This window comes from Drepanopeziza brunnea (assembly GCF_022702325.1).
Source record: "Drepanopeziza brunnea f. sp. 'multigermtubi' strain 214-2 chromosome Unknown ctg7, whole genome shotgun sequence".
Lineage (NCBI taxonomy): Eukaryota > Fungi > Ascomycota > Leotiomycetes > Helotiales > Drepanopezizaceae > Drepanopeziza > Drepanopeziza brunnea.
Genome location: NW_027094070.1, coordinates 354,640 through 372,101, shown reverse-complemented (window position 1 = coordinate 372,101; position 17,462 = coordinate 354,640). Strand labels below are relative to the sequence as shown.

At 50.1% G+C, this 17,462-nt stretch overlaps 3 protein-coding genes across 3 annotated transcripts; 2 read left to right on the top strand and 1 right to left on the bottom strand.

Annotated features, from left to right (window-relative positions):
* Window positions 1–4,022: 4,022 nt before the first annotated feature.
* On the top strand, window positions 4,023–7,437 carry L3040_004653 (uncharacterized protein; the record flags this gene model as incomplete). Its single annotated transcript, XM_066156277.1, has 5 exons — window positions 4,023–4,160; window positions 4,718–4,892; window positions 4,979–6,564; window positions 6,641–7,053; window positions 7,332–7,437. The coding sequence occupies 5 exons, from the start codon at window positions 4,023–4,025 to the stop codon at window positions 7,435–7,437; spliced, it is 2,418 nt and encodes an 805-aa protein (XP_066011697.1).
* A 4,435-nt stretch (window positions 7,438–11,872) lies between these two features.
* Window positions 11,873–12,178, bottom strand: L3040_004652 (uncharacterized protein; the record flags this gene model as incomplete). Its single annotated transcript, XM_066156276.1, has 2 exons — window positions 11,873–11,892; window positions 11,950–12,178. The coding sequence occupies 2 exons, from the start codon at window positions 12,176–12,178 to the stop codon at window positions 11,873–11,875; spliced, it is 249 nt and encodes an 82-aa protein (XP_066011696.1).
* A 2,637-nt stretch (window positions 12,179–14,815) lies between these two features.
* On the top strand, window positions 14,816–16,775 carry L3040_004651 (uncharacterized protein; the record flags this gene model as incomplete). Its single annotated transcript, XM_066156275.1, has 5 exons — window positions 14,816–14,896; window positions 15,485–15,932; window positions 16,031–16,359; window positions 16,415–16,586; window positions 16,636–16,775. The coding sequence occupies 5 exons, from the start codon at window positions 14,816–14,818 to the stop codon at window positions 16,773–16,775; spliced, it is 1,170 nt and encodes a 389-aa protein (XP_066011695.1).
* Between the last annotated feature and the right edge of the window lie 687 nt (window positions 16,776–17,462).

Here is a 17,462-nt window from a genome sequence, read left to right as displayed (position 1 = left end):
CCCTGCCTTCCTTGCCTGGCCTTGCAAAACGGTAACTCGTGTTGCGACTGGATGGGAAGGGAAGTCCCCCCCCCCACACCGAGTCGAGACGAGTCGATGGAGTGAGTCAATTTGCGTTACGGTTGCTACTACTATATTATATTAGCAAGACAAGAGGTGACCCTTTTTTTAGGGGGGATGGGGAAGGGGTTAGATAGTAGTAACTCCTTTTATTTTATTTTTTTTTTCATCCTCGCCTTGGATACTCCGTAGTCTCCTCCCACGTCGTAATTTCTCGGCAGAGATACCCCTAGGGGATCTGGACCTGGGGTACGATTGAGCGAGCGAGCATACTACGTACTACTACGTACGGACGAGATGATAAAAAAAAGGCTCTTTGAGTAACTCCAGTCTCGGTTTGGGGACGCGATTTCTCGATTGGGATCCGCCGGCCGGCCGCCGTCAGGGTCAGGGTCCGGGTCCGGTCCAGGGCGTCTGGATCCCACATGCAAGATGCCACATTTCGCCCAAGTGCCGGGACGATCTCGCGTGTGCCGGGGATTGGATCGGATGGCCCTCCTTCTCGAGCGGGTTCGGTCAATGGTCAGGCCTCAGGACGGAGTAGGCAGGTCGGTGAAGAGGCCAAAGTCTGTATAGTAGTAGTAGTAGTAGTAGTAGTAGTAGTACTACGTACTAGTAGTAAGTATGTAATGTACGTATGTAATGTACGTATGTAATGTAAAGTCAAGGAAGGGAAAGTCGGGGTTGACGGCACCGAGAGCGTGGATGAGCGGATGGGCCCCCTTTCCAGCCAGATGCAGTAGTACCAGCAACTCCGGTCCTACTACTACTACGACAGTATATCAAGTCACGAGATGATTGACGAGGTGCGAGGTGCATTGCCTTGCATGGCTGCACGATGTCCGTAGTAGTAGTAGTAGTAGGTACGATGTGCCACTGGTAGGTAGCAGTATTTATTTACTTCGGACGTTCGATGCATGCCATGCCACGGACGGACTGGGCTGGTACGCGTTGGGGACCAACTGGCTGGGCTGGTTCATGGGAGTTGAGCGTGGAGAGTGGAAAGTTGAGAGTGGGAGCGAGGCTGGAGTGCTGGCGGTCCGTAGGGGGGTTTGGTTGTTTGGGTTGGGTATCGCCGCCAATCTTAGCCCCCCCCCCCCCAGCCAAACTATCTTCTCGGGGGTCGCAGCCGTGACAGGGCCAGTGACAGGGCCAAAAAAGACCGGCCCAAAAAGACTGCAAAAAGACAAGGCCCCCCCCCCCCCCCCCATCACCTCAGATCAGGGTCAGGGATGCCAGCCAGGTTCCAGGGATTGACTACGAGGGTCAGCAAAACCCTGCGCCCATTTCCAATAGCCTTTTGACATGGGCTTTGGCGATCCAAGCTCAAGCTCAAGCTCAAGTTCAAGCTGGTTAAGGTTTCCCGCAAGTGAGAGAGAGGGACAGAGAGAAGGACTACTAAGTAGTAAAAGAGACAGCTGGAAGAATCATGTTTGCGCCCTGGATTCTTCTGCCTTTCGTGTTCTGCTTCTGTATCGTCAGCGTGTGCGCATCGCCAGAGCTGATCACATCACCCTTTCCGTTGCTCATCCCCATCAGTTAGTTAAGGTAGTTAGTTGGCCTGCTCCGAGAGCCTTCCAATCCTCCCTCCCTCCCTCCCTCCCTCCCTCGCTCCATCACTTCATCTGTCAGTCGGCGCTTCTGTCAGTCGGCGCTTCTGTCAGTCGGCGCTTCTGTCGCTCTCTGCCTCCTCCTCCCCCATCATCAGCCATCAGCCATCAGCCATCAGCCACCACCAGCCAGCAGTCTGGACTCGGGCTGGAGGCAGATAGAGATCATCACGGTGGTGGCTTGCTCCCCCGACCAGCTTTGCAGCACCTTCGATCACACGGTTCACCCGCCCCTACGCTACCCTCGACCCCCAGGGCCCTCATCTCATAGGTCGCCGAGGTCAGGATCCGGAAATCGGTCAACCAGGCCAGCCCGTCGTGATTGGAGAGGAGAGGAAAAGCAAGCAAGGAGACTCAGATTACCACACTTGACTTCCTTCCTCGAAAGAAGAGCCGACTCGAAGGAAACGAACCGAACGAAGGAACTCACTCACTCACTCGACCGACCCCCCTTTTCCCGCTACCGACCGGTATCTATCTACCTACTGTATTCCTATTTTCACCAAGAGACCGACCCCGACCGAGCGAAGCGGCTCCCGCCTGCCATCCGTCACAATTTCCCACCCATTCAGCAGACTAGTCTCGGTTACACAGAAACATCCATCTATCCGTACGCACCATTTCTTGGGGAAACACCCCCTGGCCCGCCGCTCTGCCTCTCCCTGCCTGGCCTGTCCCTTGGTCCAGAACACGAACTTGGACTTGGACAATTTGCTTTTGTGCCCGTCCAGGCGCTCTCGGTACAAAAACTCCCGTCCCCTTCTCCGTCTGCCCGTCGCCAGATAATCATAATTCGATAATCGGTAATCGGTAATCGGTAATCCCAAGTAACATACGCTCGCTCGCCCTGACCTCGCGCGCCATCTGACCACCTTCCGGCCTCGATCCCCATATCGACGACGACGATCGCGACGCGGCAGCCTGCCTGCCCACGGGCGAAAAAAAAATCAAAAATTTAAAAAAAATTAAAAAAAGAATCAATCAATCAGGACGGCTCCCCACTAATCTACATTCCTCCGCATTGTCCGCTCGACACACGCGCCCGGGGGCATAGCAACTACCTACGGTACCTACTACTGGCAAAGGGCATCTCGTTCGATCGGGACGCGGACAGACATCCGCCTACCCACAGAACCGGCAAGACCCGATCCGCTCCCTTCGACCTGACCCGGAGTGTGGTTTTGACCGACGTACACAGACCTATCTTGCCCGAGTCCTAAGCGGACTGCGAAAACGGCTTTTCGACACTTGAAAACTCGAGACGGGGAATCAGCAGCAGCAGCAGCAGCAGCATCACCACCATCATCATCATCATCGAAGGAGGCAGGCACTCAGTCAGTCAGTCATTCCAGCAGCCAGTACCGGCTCTCGCAGCACGATATTGTAATCTAGGTATCGGTGGAGGAGGGACCTACGCTCGCTCGGCACCAGCTCGCTCGTCTGCGGAAGTAGTGCTTCCTGCTACATTTCTGCCTCTCGCCTGTTTGTTTGTTTGTTTATGTGAGGTGGGTATTGGGATTGGTCTAGACTAGACGGGACTGATTTGGACCTGGACTGGACTGGACTACGGTACCGTACTGAGAGGGAAAAAAAAAAAAAAAGTCGTGCTGCTCCCCCTCCCCCCCCCCCCCCACCCCACTTCTTCCGTCTGTACGTACACCTTACCTTTTTCATATAATCATTCGCGATGCACCCCCCCCCCCCCCTTGCTGGCACTTAGAAGTCATCTGTGCGCAATCTGTCTTGGAAGCGTAGCTTGGCGTGCCTACCTACCCCCCCTGGTAGGCGGGCAGAAAGCCATTAAGCTTGCTTGCTTGCTTTGCTTGCCTGCTTGCCTGCTTGCCTGCTTGCCTGCTTGCCGACCGCCCTAACCAAGCTGCCTTCGTTCCTGTCCCTCTACCACACTCCATGCACACTACCTACACTACCCACACTACGACCACTGCTACTACTACCACTCTTACCACTGTTACCACTACCTACTTCAACTATACAAAACTCTACCCTACATTCCAGTCCCATCTCTACTCCACTCCACTCCACTCCACTCCACTCCACTCCACTCCGCTCCACTCCTCCCAGATATATACTTTTGGTGAAAATACATGTCACCAGCCGACAAGCATGAACATGACCATGACGGCATGAACTGACTGTCTCTGAAGTGCACGCACATGCGAACAGGTTCATCACACGGGTAGCTGCATAACCTCTGGGGACCCGAAATCCTCTCCCGTCGAAACATCAACAACTTCAAGAGTCTTTGTCTTCAGTAAGTGATCCAAGACCCTCCCGTCAAGAATGTACTCCAGCCGCCGCCGCCGCCGCCGCTGACCTCCCCGTTCATCCAATATGCCTCCCCTCCTCCCCCCCCATATCCTGGCTGACATGTATCGATTTCAGGTTCAGCACTCGCCCATCACTTTGTTCTCCAGTTTCAGCTTCCCGAGACGGCACTCCCAGCTGGCGAGACGGCCGCTTGTTGATTTGGTACAAGACGCGGATAGCAAGCGCTCTCATACAGCCATCGACGCCCTTTTTTTTTTTTTTTTTTTTTTTTTACCTGCCAAATTCCCCTTCTCATCCTCTCGGCTCCCTTGTTTACTTTTTGACACCGGCACGAAACCCAAAAATCTCATCGAGACGGTCGAACGCGAGATCACACCGCGATCCGGATCGTCACCGGTCGGTCGAGAATCGGATATCCCCCACGGTGACGCCCTCTTCGGGGACGGCCAGCCTCTCTACACATTGGGGCTCCTTGGAACCTGTCACTGTCACCGCGATAAGAGCGCTTGGCCAATTTCGTCAACATTCCATGGAAGACGGAGGCAAGATCGCATCCCGCCGATAACCCACCCGACCTGCGTCCGATCTGCGTATCCACCCCCCTCTCTGCACCCTCGCTGATACCTACAATACCGTCAAACTGGCATACTCAACGTATACTCTGTTCGAAGTAGGTCTGCTCTCTCCCTTGAAGTATCGGGGCTCTCTCTCGGGTCAAAGTCAACACTCGCACAACTCCCACTGACTCTCCATCGCAGCCCGGACACCATCCCTCTGACAGACCTGTTATCATCGACGATTCATACGCCTCCCCCGAGACTGCGGCTTTCCACGAAGAAGGCTACGAAGGAGCCCTCGTGGCCAGGGTGAGTTCCCCAAGGGATCTCCTTCCCATGTCTGCCTACGGGAAAGCCCAACCGCCACAACTTCATGGTAAGTGATCTCGAGGCCGCGTCGCTGGACGCGTCTCCTCCCCTGTGACGCGAGACTTTTCTTTCTGAGCTTACATGCTGCACCAGGCTACGATGCCGGGCGAGGTTACTCCGACAACACGTTCCCTTACACGGCCCCAAGCTACGGGTCACAGCCCCCGGCGCCGGCACCGACTGCCGCACCCCTCTATCAACACGCGCCGCAGCTGACACCCGTGGCATACCCCCCGAATCAGGTGCGCACACCGTATGACGAACAGACCGGCCCCTACCTGAATGTCGGCGTCTCCACGCCCGAGATCACATCATACTCGCCTCGCCGCGGGACCCGGGATACCAAGTTCTCCGTCTACATCTCGTCGCTGTACGAGCTGATGAGCGAAGACAGCACCCCGCATTTCTTCCTCATGTTCGGCAACGTCAAATGCCAGGCGGCATTGCAGAAGCTGACGCAACAGGGAGCCGTCTGTTCGTACTCGGTCACGACCGAAGTTCCGTCGTACAGCGCCACCGGGTGGACCTCGTCCGCGGCGGTCCCCATCTCCATGTGGATGGAGAGCGGCGATGGAGATCTGATCGGGAAACTTGAGGTTGGGGACTTTACCTTCGTTGACGGCCTCAGCGCGACGAGCGGCTCCCAAGAAAACTCTCGGAAGCGCAAGTTGTCCATCGACTCAACCGGGTTGATGCGCAGCTCGTCCAAGCGGGTCTCCAACCACCAGCTCCGACCCAAAGAGGAGTACGGCACGTACGGGTACGCCCAGAGCGAGACGCCTCCGTCGTATTCGCCGTATCTGCAGTCGAGCAGTAATTACAACCACCTCGTGCCCCCGTACCATCGATCGACAGGAAGCTATCAAGGGCCGCCGCCGCAGCAGCAGCACCAGCAGCAGCAGCAGCAACCGAGACATCTGGCGTACGGCTACCAGTCCTCCACGACGGCATCTCCGCCCACCATCAAGGAGCAATCGCCGCAAGCGAGTAGCTGGTACCCCTCGGGGCCGACGGCACCACGCAGTCAAGGGGCGCAATCCCATCTCGGTCCGTCCCGGCCCGCTCTGTCTCTCCTTCCCACATCACAAACGACGCCCACCCTGATCCGCACCTCGACCATCCAGCAGACTCCCAGCCCGGCGACGACGCCGCACGGAGGAGCGCATTTCAGCTCCTATGGGGGGTTGATGTACCCGCACAAGGCGAAGCTCGAGATCCACGGGAACCTGGACGACATGACCACGGGCTGGTCCGACGACGAGTGGGAATCGCGGCGGCGGCTGGTCCATTTCCGACAGGCACAGTCCGGAAGCACCATCACGGTCACGTTCACGCCGGTGACTCCCGAAGATCGGCCTCAGAGTACGCCCACCAGCGGCACCATCAGCTGCATCTACTGGGAGGAGAAGAACGAGTGCTTTGTCACGAGTGTGGATACCATCTGCCTCTTGGAGAAGCTGCTCAACAGCCAGTTCTCGGTGGAGGAGAAGAACCGGATCCGCAGGAACCTCGAGGGCTTCCACCCGATGACGGTCTCGAAGGGGAAAGCCGACAGCGAGGAGTTCTTCAAGGTCATCATGGCGTTTCCCGCGCCGAAGCCGAGAAATATCGAGAAGGATGTGAAGGTCTTCCACTGGAAAGACCTGTCGGACGCACTGAAGAAGATTATTGGCAAATACGCAAGTTTTCCCCCCTTCCCCCCTCCCCGCGGACTCTCTGTCGTCCTTCCTGCTCAGGCTGCTGACCTTCGCCCAGTCGGCTTCTCCGGCCTCGATCCTCCCGCCGGCTCTGACGCCGGTCAGCTCCTCGACGGGGTACGGGACCGAGGGCTCGTCGACGGGCTACGGCGGCATCTCCCCCCGCTCCATGGCCAACTCGACGACGTCGACCTACACCAGCAACCTGCCGGCCCGGGTGGTGTCCCCGCACGAGCACAAGTCCCTGATGCTGCACGGTGGGCCTCCTGACCTCCGCGTCGGCATCTCACCGCACGGGCCCGAGGCCTCGAGCGGCTGGCCCGGCGGGCCGCCGCATCAGCTGCCGGCGCACTCCTCGTACGCGCCCCTCGGCCATCAGCCCCCCCCTCGGGACGCGTGGGGCATGTACCTGGAGAACAGCCCCGCGACGGCCGGTGGGGCCTCGGCGCCATCGCCCAGCGCCCACATGCCGTATGGCCAGCCTCGCAGCCGGGTAGTGGATTCGGGGGGCGACGGTCGGATGGCGCGGCGTCTGTCGTCGAGTCTGTCGTCGTCGCAGCAGCCGCAGCAGCCGCCGCAGCAGCAGTCGCAGCAACAACACCAACAACAACCACATTCACATGGTCAGCAGATGCCGCATACGTGAGAGACTCGTGCCGCCTTGAGATTGGGGATGAGGGTGTCCATCCGTCAGTCATCCGTCCATCAGTCATCCGTCCAGCGACTGGTCATCTGATGCCCGGTTTTAGCGCGGCTTGGCCTGGCCTGGCCTGGGCTGGCCTGAGCCGGATCCCGGTCGTCGATCATCTCCTCACATGCGCTACGCATCGACCCATCTGGCATCGACCCGTCTGACATGGACCCGTCTGGCATCCACCCATCGACCCGTCCACCCGTCCATCTACCCGTCCATCGACCCGTCCATCGACCCGTCCATCCACCCATCCACCCACCCACTCATCCACCCATCCCATCTCACCCTCTCCCTCCTGTCTGATCTGCCCCACATCATCACGTAGGCATCCGCTCGTCACCGCTCCGGCCCTGTCCAGATCCCCGCGCGCCATACATGTCTGCTGCCGCATGTGGTAACGACGACAACCACGACGACGACGACGACGACGACGACGACGACCTCCACCACCACCACCAACCCCCGCATGACAGGCGCATGCTGTCCCGCTGTACACCCTCCCAAACCCTCTCTCGTTCCGGCCCGCGACTTTCAAGGCCCTCCTCCTCCTCCTCTCCTCATCCGCCTGCTCATCACCCTGGCCCCGTCCCCCCACAGCCACGCAAATCAACCTCCCGTCTGCCTCGCTTCTCTCTCGCCATCTTATTATTTTATTTTTTCCCCCTTCTCTTTCTTTTTCTTTTCTAATTTCTCTCTCCACCAACCAGCCACGCAGTAAGCCTGTTCATCGGATTGGGGTGAGGGAGGGGGGCGGGGGAGGAGGGGAGGAGGGGAGTGGAGGGGAGTGGCTACCACCAAGTAGCAGATACGGTACCGGTAGATAGATAGACGAAGCCAGACCAAACCAGATGAAACCAGACCAAATCAAACCAGATAGATAGATAGATAGATCGAGATATCCCACTCATCCTTATCTTCATGCTTGAATCTCACGTCTCATGCGAAGTACTTCCACAGGCACGCGTTCTATGATAACCTCCCCCCTCCAGCCACCCATCCAATCGTCGGTTCACTCTTGAATTTAATCTGTCAAACATCCCGCCAGGCCGGACAGTAACGGTATAGGTAGGTAGGTACCACTTATCAAACAACCACCACTTAACATAAATATGAATACAAAAATATATTTTTTTACATGCCTAGAAAAAAAAAAAAAAAAACACATACCATCAAGATGCATTCGTTTATTCGTTTATTCATTTTTTTTTTTTTTTTTTTTTTTTTTTTTTTTGGTGATGAAAATACATGTACATGTACATTTAAGACGTGGCGAAAAGATATATATATATATATATACATAACCGTCGTTTTCCTCACATTTTCAATTCGAAAGAATTGACCGACTTGCTGTAGGTAAGGTAGCAAGGCGGGACACCCAGCAAGGCGGGATAGTAAGGCGGGATAGTAAGGCGGGACAGTAAAACCTGCTCCTCTTCTTTTTCAATGAATCGAAATCCTAACCAACTAATCAATTAACCAACCATTATACAATAATAACAATAATAAGAATAATAATAATAAATTTTTTTTTTCTTGTATCAAAAAATATATCGTACTAAGTGTGATATTTCATTTGAAAAACGATCGAATAATTTTTTATTCTTAGTTGTTATTTTATTATTCCTCTTTTTATCGTGCTGAGTTGAAAAAAGGAGTGGAAAATAATGCTTTTAGTGTACCGTATGTATAGGTAAGTAACTTTTTCGATTTTTGGTAATGGGTAGGTATATTATATTAGGATTGTTGGCGCGTTTATAAGTATTTATTGGAATGAGCGAGGAATAGGACCTAGGTACGGAAGATCGGACTTTGAGTCTGAGATCTTTCGAGAGGATGAATAGGTGCTTTGTTGGCAGGTTTGATTTGGTGATGGATGGATACTTTTAGTGGTTTGATAGATTGAATGAATGTTTTGTTTTGAATTTATATAATGGTTTTTATTATTTTTTTATTTTTGCTAATTAATTAAAGTGGTAAGTTGTTCAGATATTCGTAGTAATCGTCGGTTTCCTCAAATTTTCAATTCGAGAGAATTGACCGACTTGCTATAAGTAAAGTAGCAAGTCGGCACTACCAAAGCGGGATAGTAAAACCTGCTCCTCCTCTTTTCAACGAATCGAAACCTAACTAACCAAACCAACCAACCATTATACAATAATAATAATCATAATAACATTTTTTTTTTTTTTGTATCAAAAAATACATCGTATCAAATATGATATTCCATTTAAAAACAAATCGAATAATTTTTCATTACTAGTTGTTATTGTATTATTATTCCTTTTATTATGCGGAGTTGAAAAAAGGAGTGGAAAACAATGCTTTTAGTATACCGTATGTATAGGTAGGTAACTTTTCGATTTTTAGTAAAGAGTATATTAATTATATTAAGATTGTTAGCGCGTATATACTTATTAAAATAAGCGAGGAATAAGTAGGTACGGAAAATCGGACTTTAGATTTGAGATCTTTCGAAAGGATGAATAGGTGCTTTGTTGGCAGGTTTGATTTGGTGATGGATACTTTTAGTGGTTTGATAGATTGAATGTTTTGTTTTCGATTTATGTGATGGTTTTTTTTTTAAAAAATTAATTAAAGTGGTAAGGTGTTTAGATATTTGCAATGAACAAGTAAATTTGAATTATTTGGGACAGTTTTTTTAGCTCTATATATTTTTTATTTGCATTTAATGTATTGTATCATCAAAAATAAATGCATTTTTATATTTTTAATTTACATTTATAAGGCGAGGTTTTTTAAGTATATTAATAATTTTTTATTTTTATTTATACTAATAGTTGTTGTTTAATAAGTGGTATACCGTTACTGTCCCGCCTTGGTGGTGCCGACCTGGCTGCGCCAGGTCGGGATTTTTTACAAATTAAATTCAAGATAACCGACGATTAACATAAATATGAAGGAAAAAAAAATATTTTTTTACATGCCTAGAAAAAAACCCTTTTGCTTTACTCTCTAAATGTAGATTGAAAAGAAAAAAAGAAAAAAAGCATCAAGATGCATTCCTTCATTTTTTTTTTAGTGATTCATTTTTTTTCAGTGATGGAAATACATGTACATTTAAAACGTGGCGAAGACATATCTATAATTTTTTTTTTAAAAAAAAAAATATTTGGGTCTTTGAATAATTTCAAAAAAAAAAAAATTGTTTTTTTGCTGCGAAGGTCTAGCTTTTTTGATTGATTGATTGATTGATTGATTGATTGATGAAAAATCAAGCCGAATTGGGAAAGAGGAAAAATATTTTTTTTAAAAAAAGGGGGGGGAGGGGGGGGGGGGGGGGGGGGGGGGCAAGGGAAGAAGGGAAAAAAGGGAAAAAAGGGAAAAAAGGGAAAAGAAAGAAAGAAAGAAAGAAAAAGAGAGAGAGATTTAATCTATTACATTACATTACGGGAGGGATTGAATTATTAGATGAGAGAAAGGTGGTCGTGATGCACGCACGTACCGGTATTCTCTTGATGGGTTTGAGATACCTACCGACCGGTAAGAGTCCGATTTTTGGATTCTGGTATAGACGCCGCAATTTCTGATATATATATATATATATATATATATATAAGTATATATACATACGACACTATGTAAAATCGTAAAAAAAGTATAACCGGTATATATATCCAAGGTATTGTATTATTTTTTATTATACTTTAACTCAAACACGATTGAGGAATAGTAAATTTATGATTGAGGTTTGAGTAGGTGATGAATATGAAACATGATGCGGTGCATCTTTTTTTACGTAGGAAGAATTAGGATGTATTGATGGGGTTGATTTGGGATTCATTGTAGAGAGGAAAATTTTACCTACTGTCCCGCGTTGGTGGTGGGTGCAGTGCAGACTTGCCAGCCACAGCAAGTCGGTCAATTCTTTTGAATTGAAATTTGAGGGAATTGACGATTGGGAGTCGGGATATATATATATATATATATATATATATATATATATATATATATATATACATATATATATACCTATAATCTATCCATCTATTCCGTCCACCAAATCGAAAATCGAAAGCAATCTTTCCATCCATCTATACCGTCCACCAAATCGAAAATTGAAAGCAATCTTTCCATCCATCAAATCGAAAATCGAAAGCAAGCGCCAAGCGGCCAAACCTCAAGCGCCAAACCAAACCAGACCACATCACACCTCGATCAATGGATGGGTGGATCGTCTCTTGGACAGACAGGCTTATGATGTTATCTGTCTCGACCCTTTTAATAGGGAGTACGGTTTAAGAAAGTTTGAAAGAAGGAAAGAGAGAGAGAGAGAGAGAGAGAGAGAAAGGAAGGAAGGTTGTTTGGTTATTGGTAGAAGGCTGGTGAGAAGAGGTAGGCATGGATGGATAGGATGGGATGGATAGATAGAATGGGCTGGAGAGGACCTGGGCAAGTACGTACAAGAGAGAAAAAAAGAAGATGTGACATTCCTCAAAGCCACTTTTTAATTCACGCCCCGCGGGTCCAAGCTCTGCGAATCGTACCAGTACCATGTATCTCCATCTCATCCTTTCCTCCGTCGTATTAAATCGTTTCGAATGGATTTTGGAAAACGACCGATGCTGAATGCGCGGATCAGAAAGTCACTCGAGGTACTATATATACCTCTTAGATATATAAGTCCCCCACTTGAGGTAGCATGGGGGGCTTACAGATGTCATCAAGACCTTGGATGGTCCCATGGCGCGCCAGTGAACCTGACTGCATCAAAGCCGAGTGACATTGTCGTGCAATCGCACCGACAGGCATTCGCAACGTGATTTCAATCTTGTCCGTGAGGTTGTACGTGGCGCCGATGAGCTCTTTCGAGGCCTCAAAACCCTGCATGTCTAACGGGTCAAGTTCGACGAACACGGGCATAGGTCGAACAGCGAAGATCATGATGGTACGGTACATATCGACGCCCAAGCTAGCCCACCGAAATCACATACTCGCATGGATTCTCCGGTTCTCCGGGAGATCTCCAACGCATCATTGCCGGGTTGCGTGAGTGCTTACTTGGTAGTCCTCTCAAGACAGTTAGTATATGGTCCAAGTACTCAATTGACAGCTCAAGAGCTCAAGAGCACTGTCCCCAATCTGAATTGCTTGAACAGCTGTTAAGTAACTCTAGTACAGGAACTCCCTGAAGGATTCTCCGCCAGTTGAGGTTTGCCCACCTATACGGCACAGCTATCGAGTTCATCATCATATCCATGACTGCCGAATTCGAAAGTAGGCCTGGTAAGTATCGCAGGCAAAGTATTTGAGTGGTTTGGCTAGCCGCTGGCCGGACTCCCGCATCATGTTGAATAGGCCAGGCATGTTTCTCCGAAGACGCTGCTGGCTAACTGGCCTGACGGTTTTTGTCCCAGCAACATTGATCTACAGCGAATCTCTATCGCTCCCCCAATGCTCTTGGGGGGTCTTCTCCAATGGCAGGGGTATTGATTCCTCCTACCGTAGTATCGTTTTGCGTCCGTTCCTCTCGCTCCCAAGTTGATCACTGGTATTCAGACAGCAATGATGGTCGATGTGGAAGTGTTATTTCCGATGTGGGTGGTGTGGAGATTGTTGATTGCAAGAGTCTATAAAAGCAAAAGGGCTTGAAAGGAAGTACAAGACTCGCACTCGCACATCTTCCTTATACGCAAAACAATAAATGAGCAACAGTTTATTGTGAGACTTGGCTACCCGCAACGATGCGGCCAACCGGCAGCTGAGCACGCATCGCTGGCAAGTACACTCGGACTCGCCATCCACACATTGATACATGGCAGAAAACTCAAGCATTGTTGGGCTAGGTGAGAGGCTACTTGATGGAGCCTCGCCTGTAGGAAACTCATTCCGTCGTTGGTTGTGGGGCGGCTTTGAGCTCGAGGGACCACTTGACCACGAGATGGAGGTACAAGAGCCCGTATCTGCGTGTGCGAAGAGATGAGTCAGCCTGGATGTTTATATTTCGCCTTGGATCATCTGCTGTTGGAGAGGAGTTTGCTCGAGCTGCGCGTTGAATGAACGAGAGCTGATCACGGGAGAGATGGTAGCAGGCTCTGTATGAGGCGTCAAGAGATGCACACTATCATCACGAAATACCCGGGGTGTTCAACATAACTCATGTTCGTAATGACTACATCGTAACATTCGGGGTGGCTATTGTCATGGGATTGACAAGCAATTGTCAGATTGCTGAGGTGAAAATGACTTTGACCGGATAAACTCGGGCCGATCTAAATGCCTGTTAGGTCCCATCTCGGTTAGGTTCAGACTTCACCTCTCTTCGAATTTCGCTCCTCATCGCATCTTCAGCAACATCGAACTCAAGCTTTCCCAAGAAAATATAGAGAGCGTCGAATCACCGCTTTTGTGTGCCATATCTTTTATCCAAGTAGCCCGGGTCTCACGGGAAGAGGCCGATCGGACCTTCAAGCCGATCACCGTAGCCATGGTGTTCCCGTAGTCGAAAAATCACCTGAAGCTCTAGGATGAAGAGTTTTTCATGAAATATACCATTGCTTGCTTCGCCTGTGGTCTTTTTGCTTATTGCTTCTTGCTTTTTGTCTCAGTTCTGCATGCGCTGTCGCGAAATCTGGTTCACATGCAGTATGGGGTGTGATCATTTGCTACAAACCCAACTTCCGAATAACACAGCCGCATAATTTGGTAGGGGCCTCAGTTCTGCTTTAAGATTTTTTTTACTGTGCCGAGGGTAGCGATGTCTGATGGCCTCGACCTTTTGCTCTACTCGTCCCTCCATCAGATTCCTACGTTTGCAGCTTGAGGTCTTCTTGAGCCCCCTCTCCCCAATGGCTTGCACTTGCGGCCTGCCTTAAATATGCCTATGATACTTCCTCTTGATTGTCTTCACACTTGGAAAATATGATGCAAAGCATCGTAAAAAGAGCTGCACCAGCTTCAGTAGAGCCAACTGGCCGAATCTCGCAAAAATTTGGTGCCTGTGTATTAAATACTAATTGGCAGAAGTTTCTGTAATTTTCCAAAGTAGGCAAGCCGAGAGTGACTGGATACATATATGCATGCTGCAACAGAATGTCTGTACTCAAGTGGCTCACTCTGAAACAGCGTAAGATGTGTACCTCAGTCCTGCCTGAGATATGATACACCGCATTTGGAAAGAACAATAGGAGCTCTAGACTGTTTAGCATAGCTGCCTTCGAGGTATGCTCCACATAACTGGGAGCTTCTCTCTGTGTGATACGCTCTCCTTGGTGTGAAAGGTGAATAGTTTTGGCTTTTGGAATTGTCTCGAATACTGGTGTTCAGCTTTCGTGTTTTCCCGATTAGGCCTGGAAAGAAGCTCGTCGTTAGTTCTTCGAGTCTGTCTGGGGGCCTTGATATAAATCGTCGATCCCAACTTCAACCCATCTCACTTCCTCTCGACCGCAACAACGCCCTTTATCCCTTTCCTCTCAACTACAAAAACGCCCTCTATCCACTTCCTTTACATCTGTTCATCGAACAGCTCTTCCCATACACATACAAACAGCAACACCGCATTGCATATTCGCATTCTGTCAAATGTCGAATATCAATCTCGAAACCCCAACTGCTCCCGGTACGCTGATGAGCGATCTTATCGACGAGAGTGCATCTGAGCAAGTAAGTTCCTACCCTCCTTTTCTCTTTATTAATCTCATCGGTCCTTTGTTTCACGGCTCCCTCATCGCTGGCGAGCTTCTTATCCCTTTTTTCGTTCTATATTGGATGCATTATCACGGAGCCCTTGGAGCAACTGGTTGGAGTTCAGCTTCAAAGTTGGGCCTGTTCCAATCTGTTTGCCGCTTGACTCAATCAGGCAATTCTGATCCCAAGAGTCCGGATTCACCTCAAAGCTGAGGCTCTGGTGGCTCGAGCTTTCCAGTGCGGTGTTGATACTGCCCCACTTCGGGCCAACACAAAAACACTCCCGCTCGACGCGTCCCCTTCCTCCATCTACAACCCAACTTCTTCATCTTCCTACACAATCACAAGCTTGTTCTGCGCTACCCAGTACTCATTTCTAATCTCTATCCGCATTCTCTTTCGCTTCCAGCGCACTTTCAAAGAGCATTCGATCTTCCTATCTCAATCTCTCTTACAAGGTCTCGATGTCACACTTTGCGCACTTTGATATCACCTCGATTCTTACTCAATTCCATCATGAATCTACCTCCTTGAGTCGACCAGTGCTAACGCGATCTTCCACAGATGGCTCCCGCCGCTTCCGACAAGGTCCCCGAGGCCACGACCGCTCATGTCGCCGAGGCTACTGCCAAGGTGAAGGCCGAACGCAAAGGCTCAGCCGATAAGTCCAAGGCGACCCCAGCTGAGAAGAAAAAGGCAGCCCCGGTCAAGAAGTCAAAGGCGGCCCCGGTCAAAAAGGAGAATGTACAGCAGACGGATGAGGAGGCAACCGGCGAGGAGGCAAAGGCGACCCCAGTCGAAAAGGCTAAGGCGGCCCCGGCCAAGAAGACAAAGGCAACCCCGGCCAAGAAGACAAAGGCGGCCCCGGCCAAGACGGAAAATGTACAGCAGACGGGTGAGGAGTCAACTGGCGAGGAGGCAACCTCCGCTGAGGAGCCAACCACCCCCAAGGCAACTGCCCCGAAGAAGAAAGCCCCTAAGAAGAAGCCAGTCACACCTGGTGCTGACAAGGGTAAGTTCATCCAGTCTCAAAAAATGATCCTGGGGAATTGTCAAACCCCTTCCCGAAACATCCCGTATACCGCGAATTCTGACAGCCCCGTGATCTAGATGTTGAGATGGCTGCCCCGGCTACCAACGGCATCACCAAATCCGCCGTCAAGAAGCGTGCCGCTGCCAAGGTCGCCGATGGTGAGACTCCGACAAAGAAGGCAAAGGCGACCCCAAAGCTTAAGGCCGGTGGCGTCAAGTTCCCCGAGTCTTGGGCTGAGTTCTCAGAGGAGGACAAGCTCATTGTGAACATGCGCAAGTCTGGCAAGTCATGGACCGAGATTGAGGCTGCTTGGACCGTTCTCACAGGCAGAAAGCCAGGAACTGATACGACTCGCAAGCGTTTTGCCAAGTTGGAGCCCGTTGCTCAAGACTTCAAGAACGAGGATGTAAGTTCCCAGCTTTCCACCCTCTCTGATCTAGACTACTGATGACCCTTTACAGCTTCCACTGATCTGCAAGGTCAAGAAGGTTATTGACTTGGAAATCGAAGCCTCTATTAAGAAGATCACGGTTGAGGGCTGGGTCAAGATTGCTAGTCAAGTCAAGCAAGCTGGCGGAGGTGATTACAAGGGAACTGCCGTCGAGAGAAAGTTTGCCCACATGAAGAAGACTGGTACGTCAGGCTCCGATGGTAAGAATCTTGCGTTACTGACGATCTACAGGTGTGGTCGATGATGATGGAAACTACATCCGCCCTGAGGTTGAGCAGATGGAGAACATGAACGTCGATGATGATGCGACCGAGTCCAACGATAGCGATCTCACTGATCCTGAGGACTCCGCCGATGCTATGGAGAATTAGATGGACAAGACTTGGCACGATACCTGTTGATTTCTCCATCTTGTATCATCGCCACGGTCTGCTCTTTACCGCTGGTCCCTTGTCCGGCGCGGATCGAGTGTCTTATATTCTCTACTTGCATCTGTTCACTTTAATTCACTTCTTTGCTTGTCCATCTCGCCTTGCTATCTGCTCGACTTGACTTGTTCATGTGCTTGCTGGCCTGGTCTTGATTCACTCGCATTCCTCCCTGGGGATCTTCGCATTATGGGGGTTACGGCTGGTTGAATTATGGCTCTGCACGTTAGCACTGCTACTGGTTTCTTTGGGGACTTGGGCTGAGTAGTAGCTGTCTATGCGACCAGGCAATCCTTGTGCCGAGGCACATCAATGAAAACTCTTCAAATAAAACCTCTCTTCTCCTTTATTGCTATGAATTCTATAATTTCTTATGTTTTGGGATTCGGATTTAGCCTCTTGGACCTACTTGTCTAATCTTCACACGACGAGCGCCCTTCATAGCAGAAGGAGCAGTACACTGGCACAGAGGGACGCATGTAAAGCAACGCTGACACTGACTTATATAGCAGGCTCAGACTGTCGAGGAAACTATTAATATTTTCGATATGCAGCGGGAGAAAATCAATACTCAAGCTTGAATTTGCCTTGTCCTTGGTTCAAAAGCAGTCGATCCCCGTACATTCACAC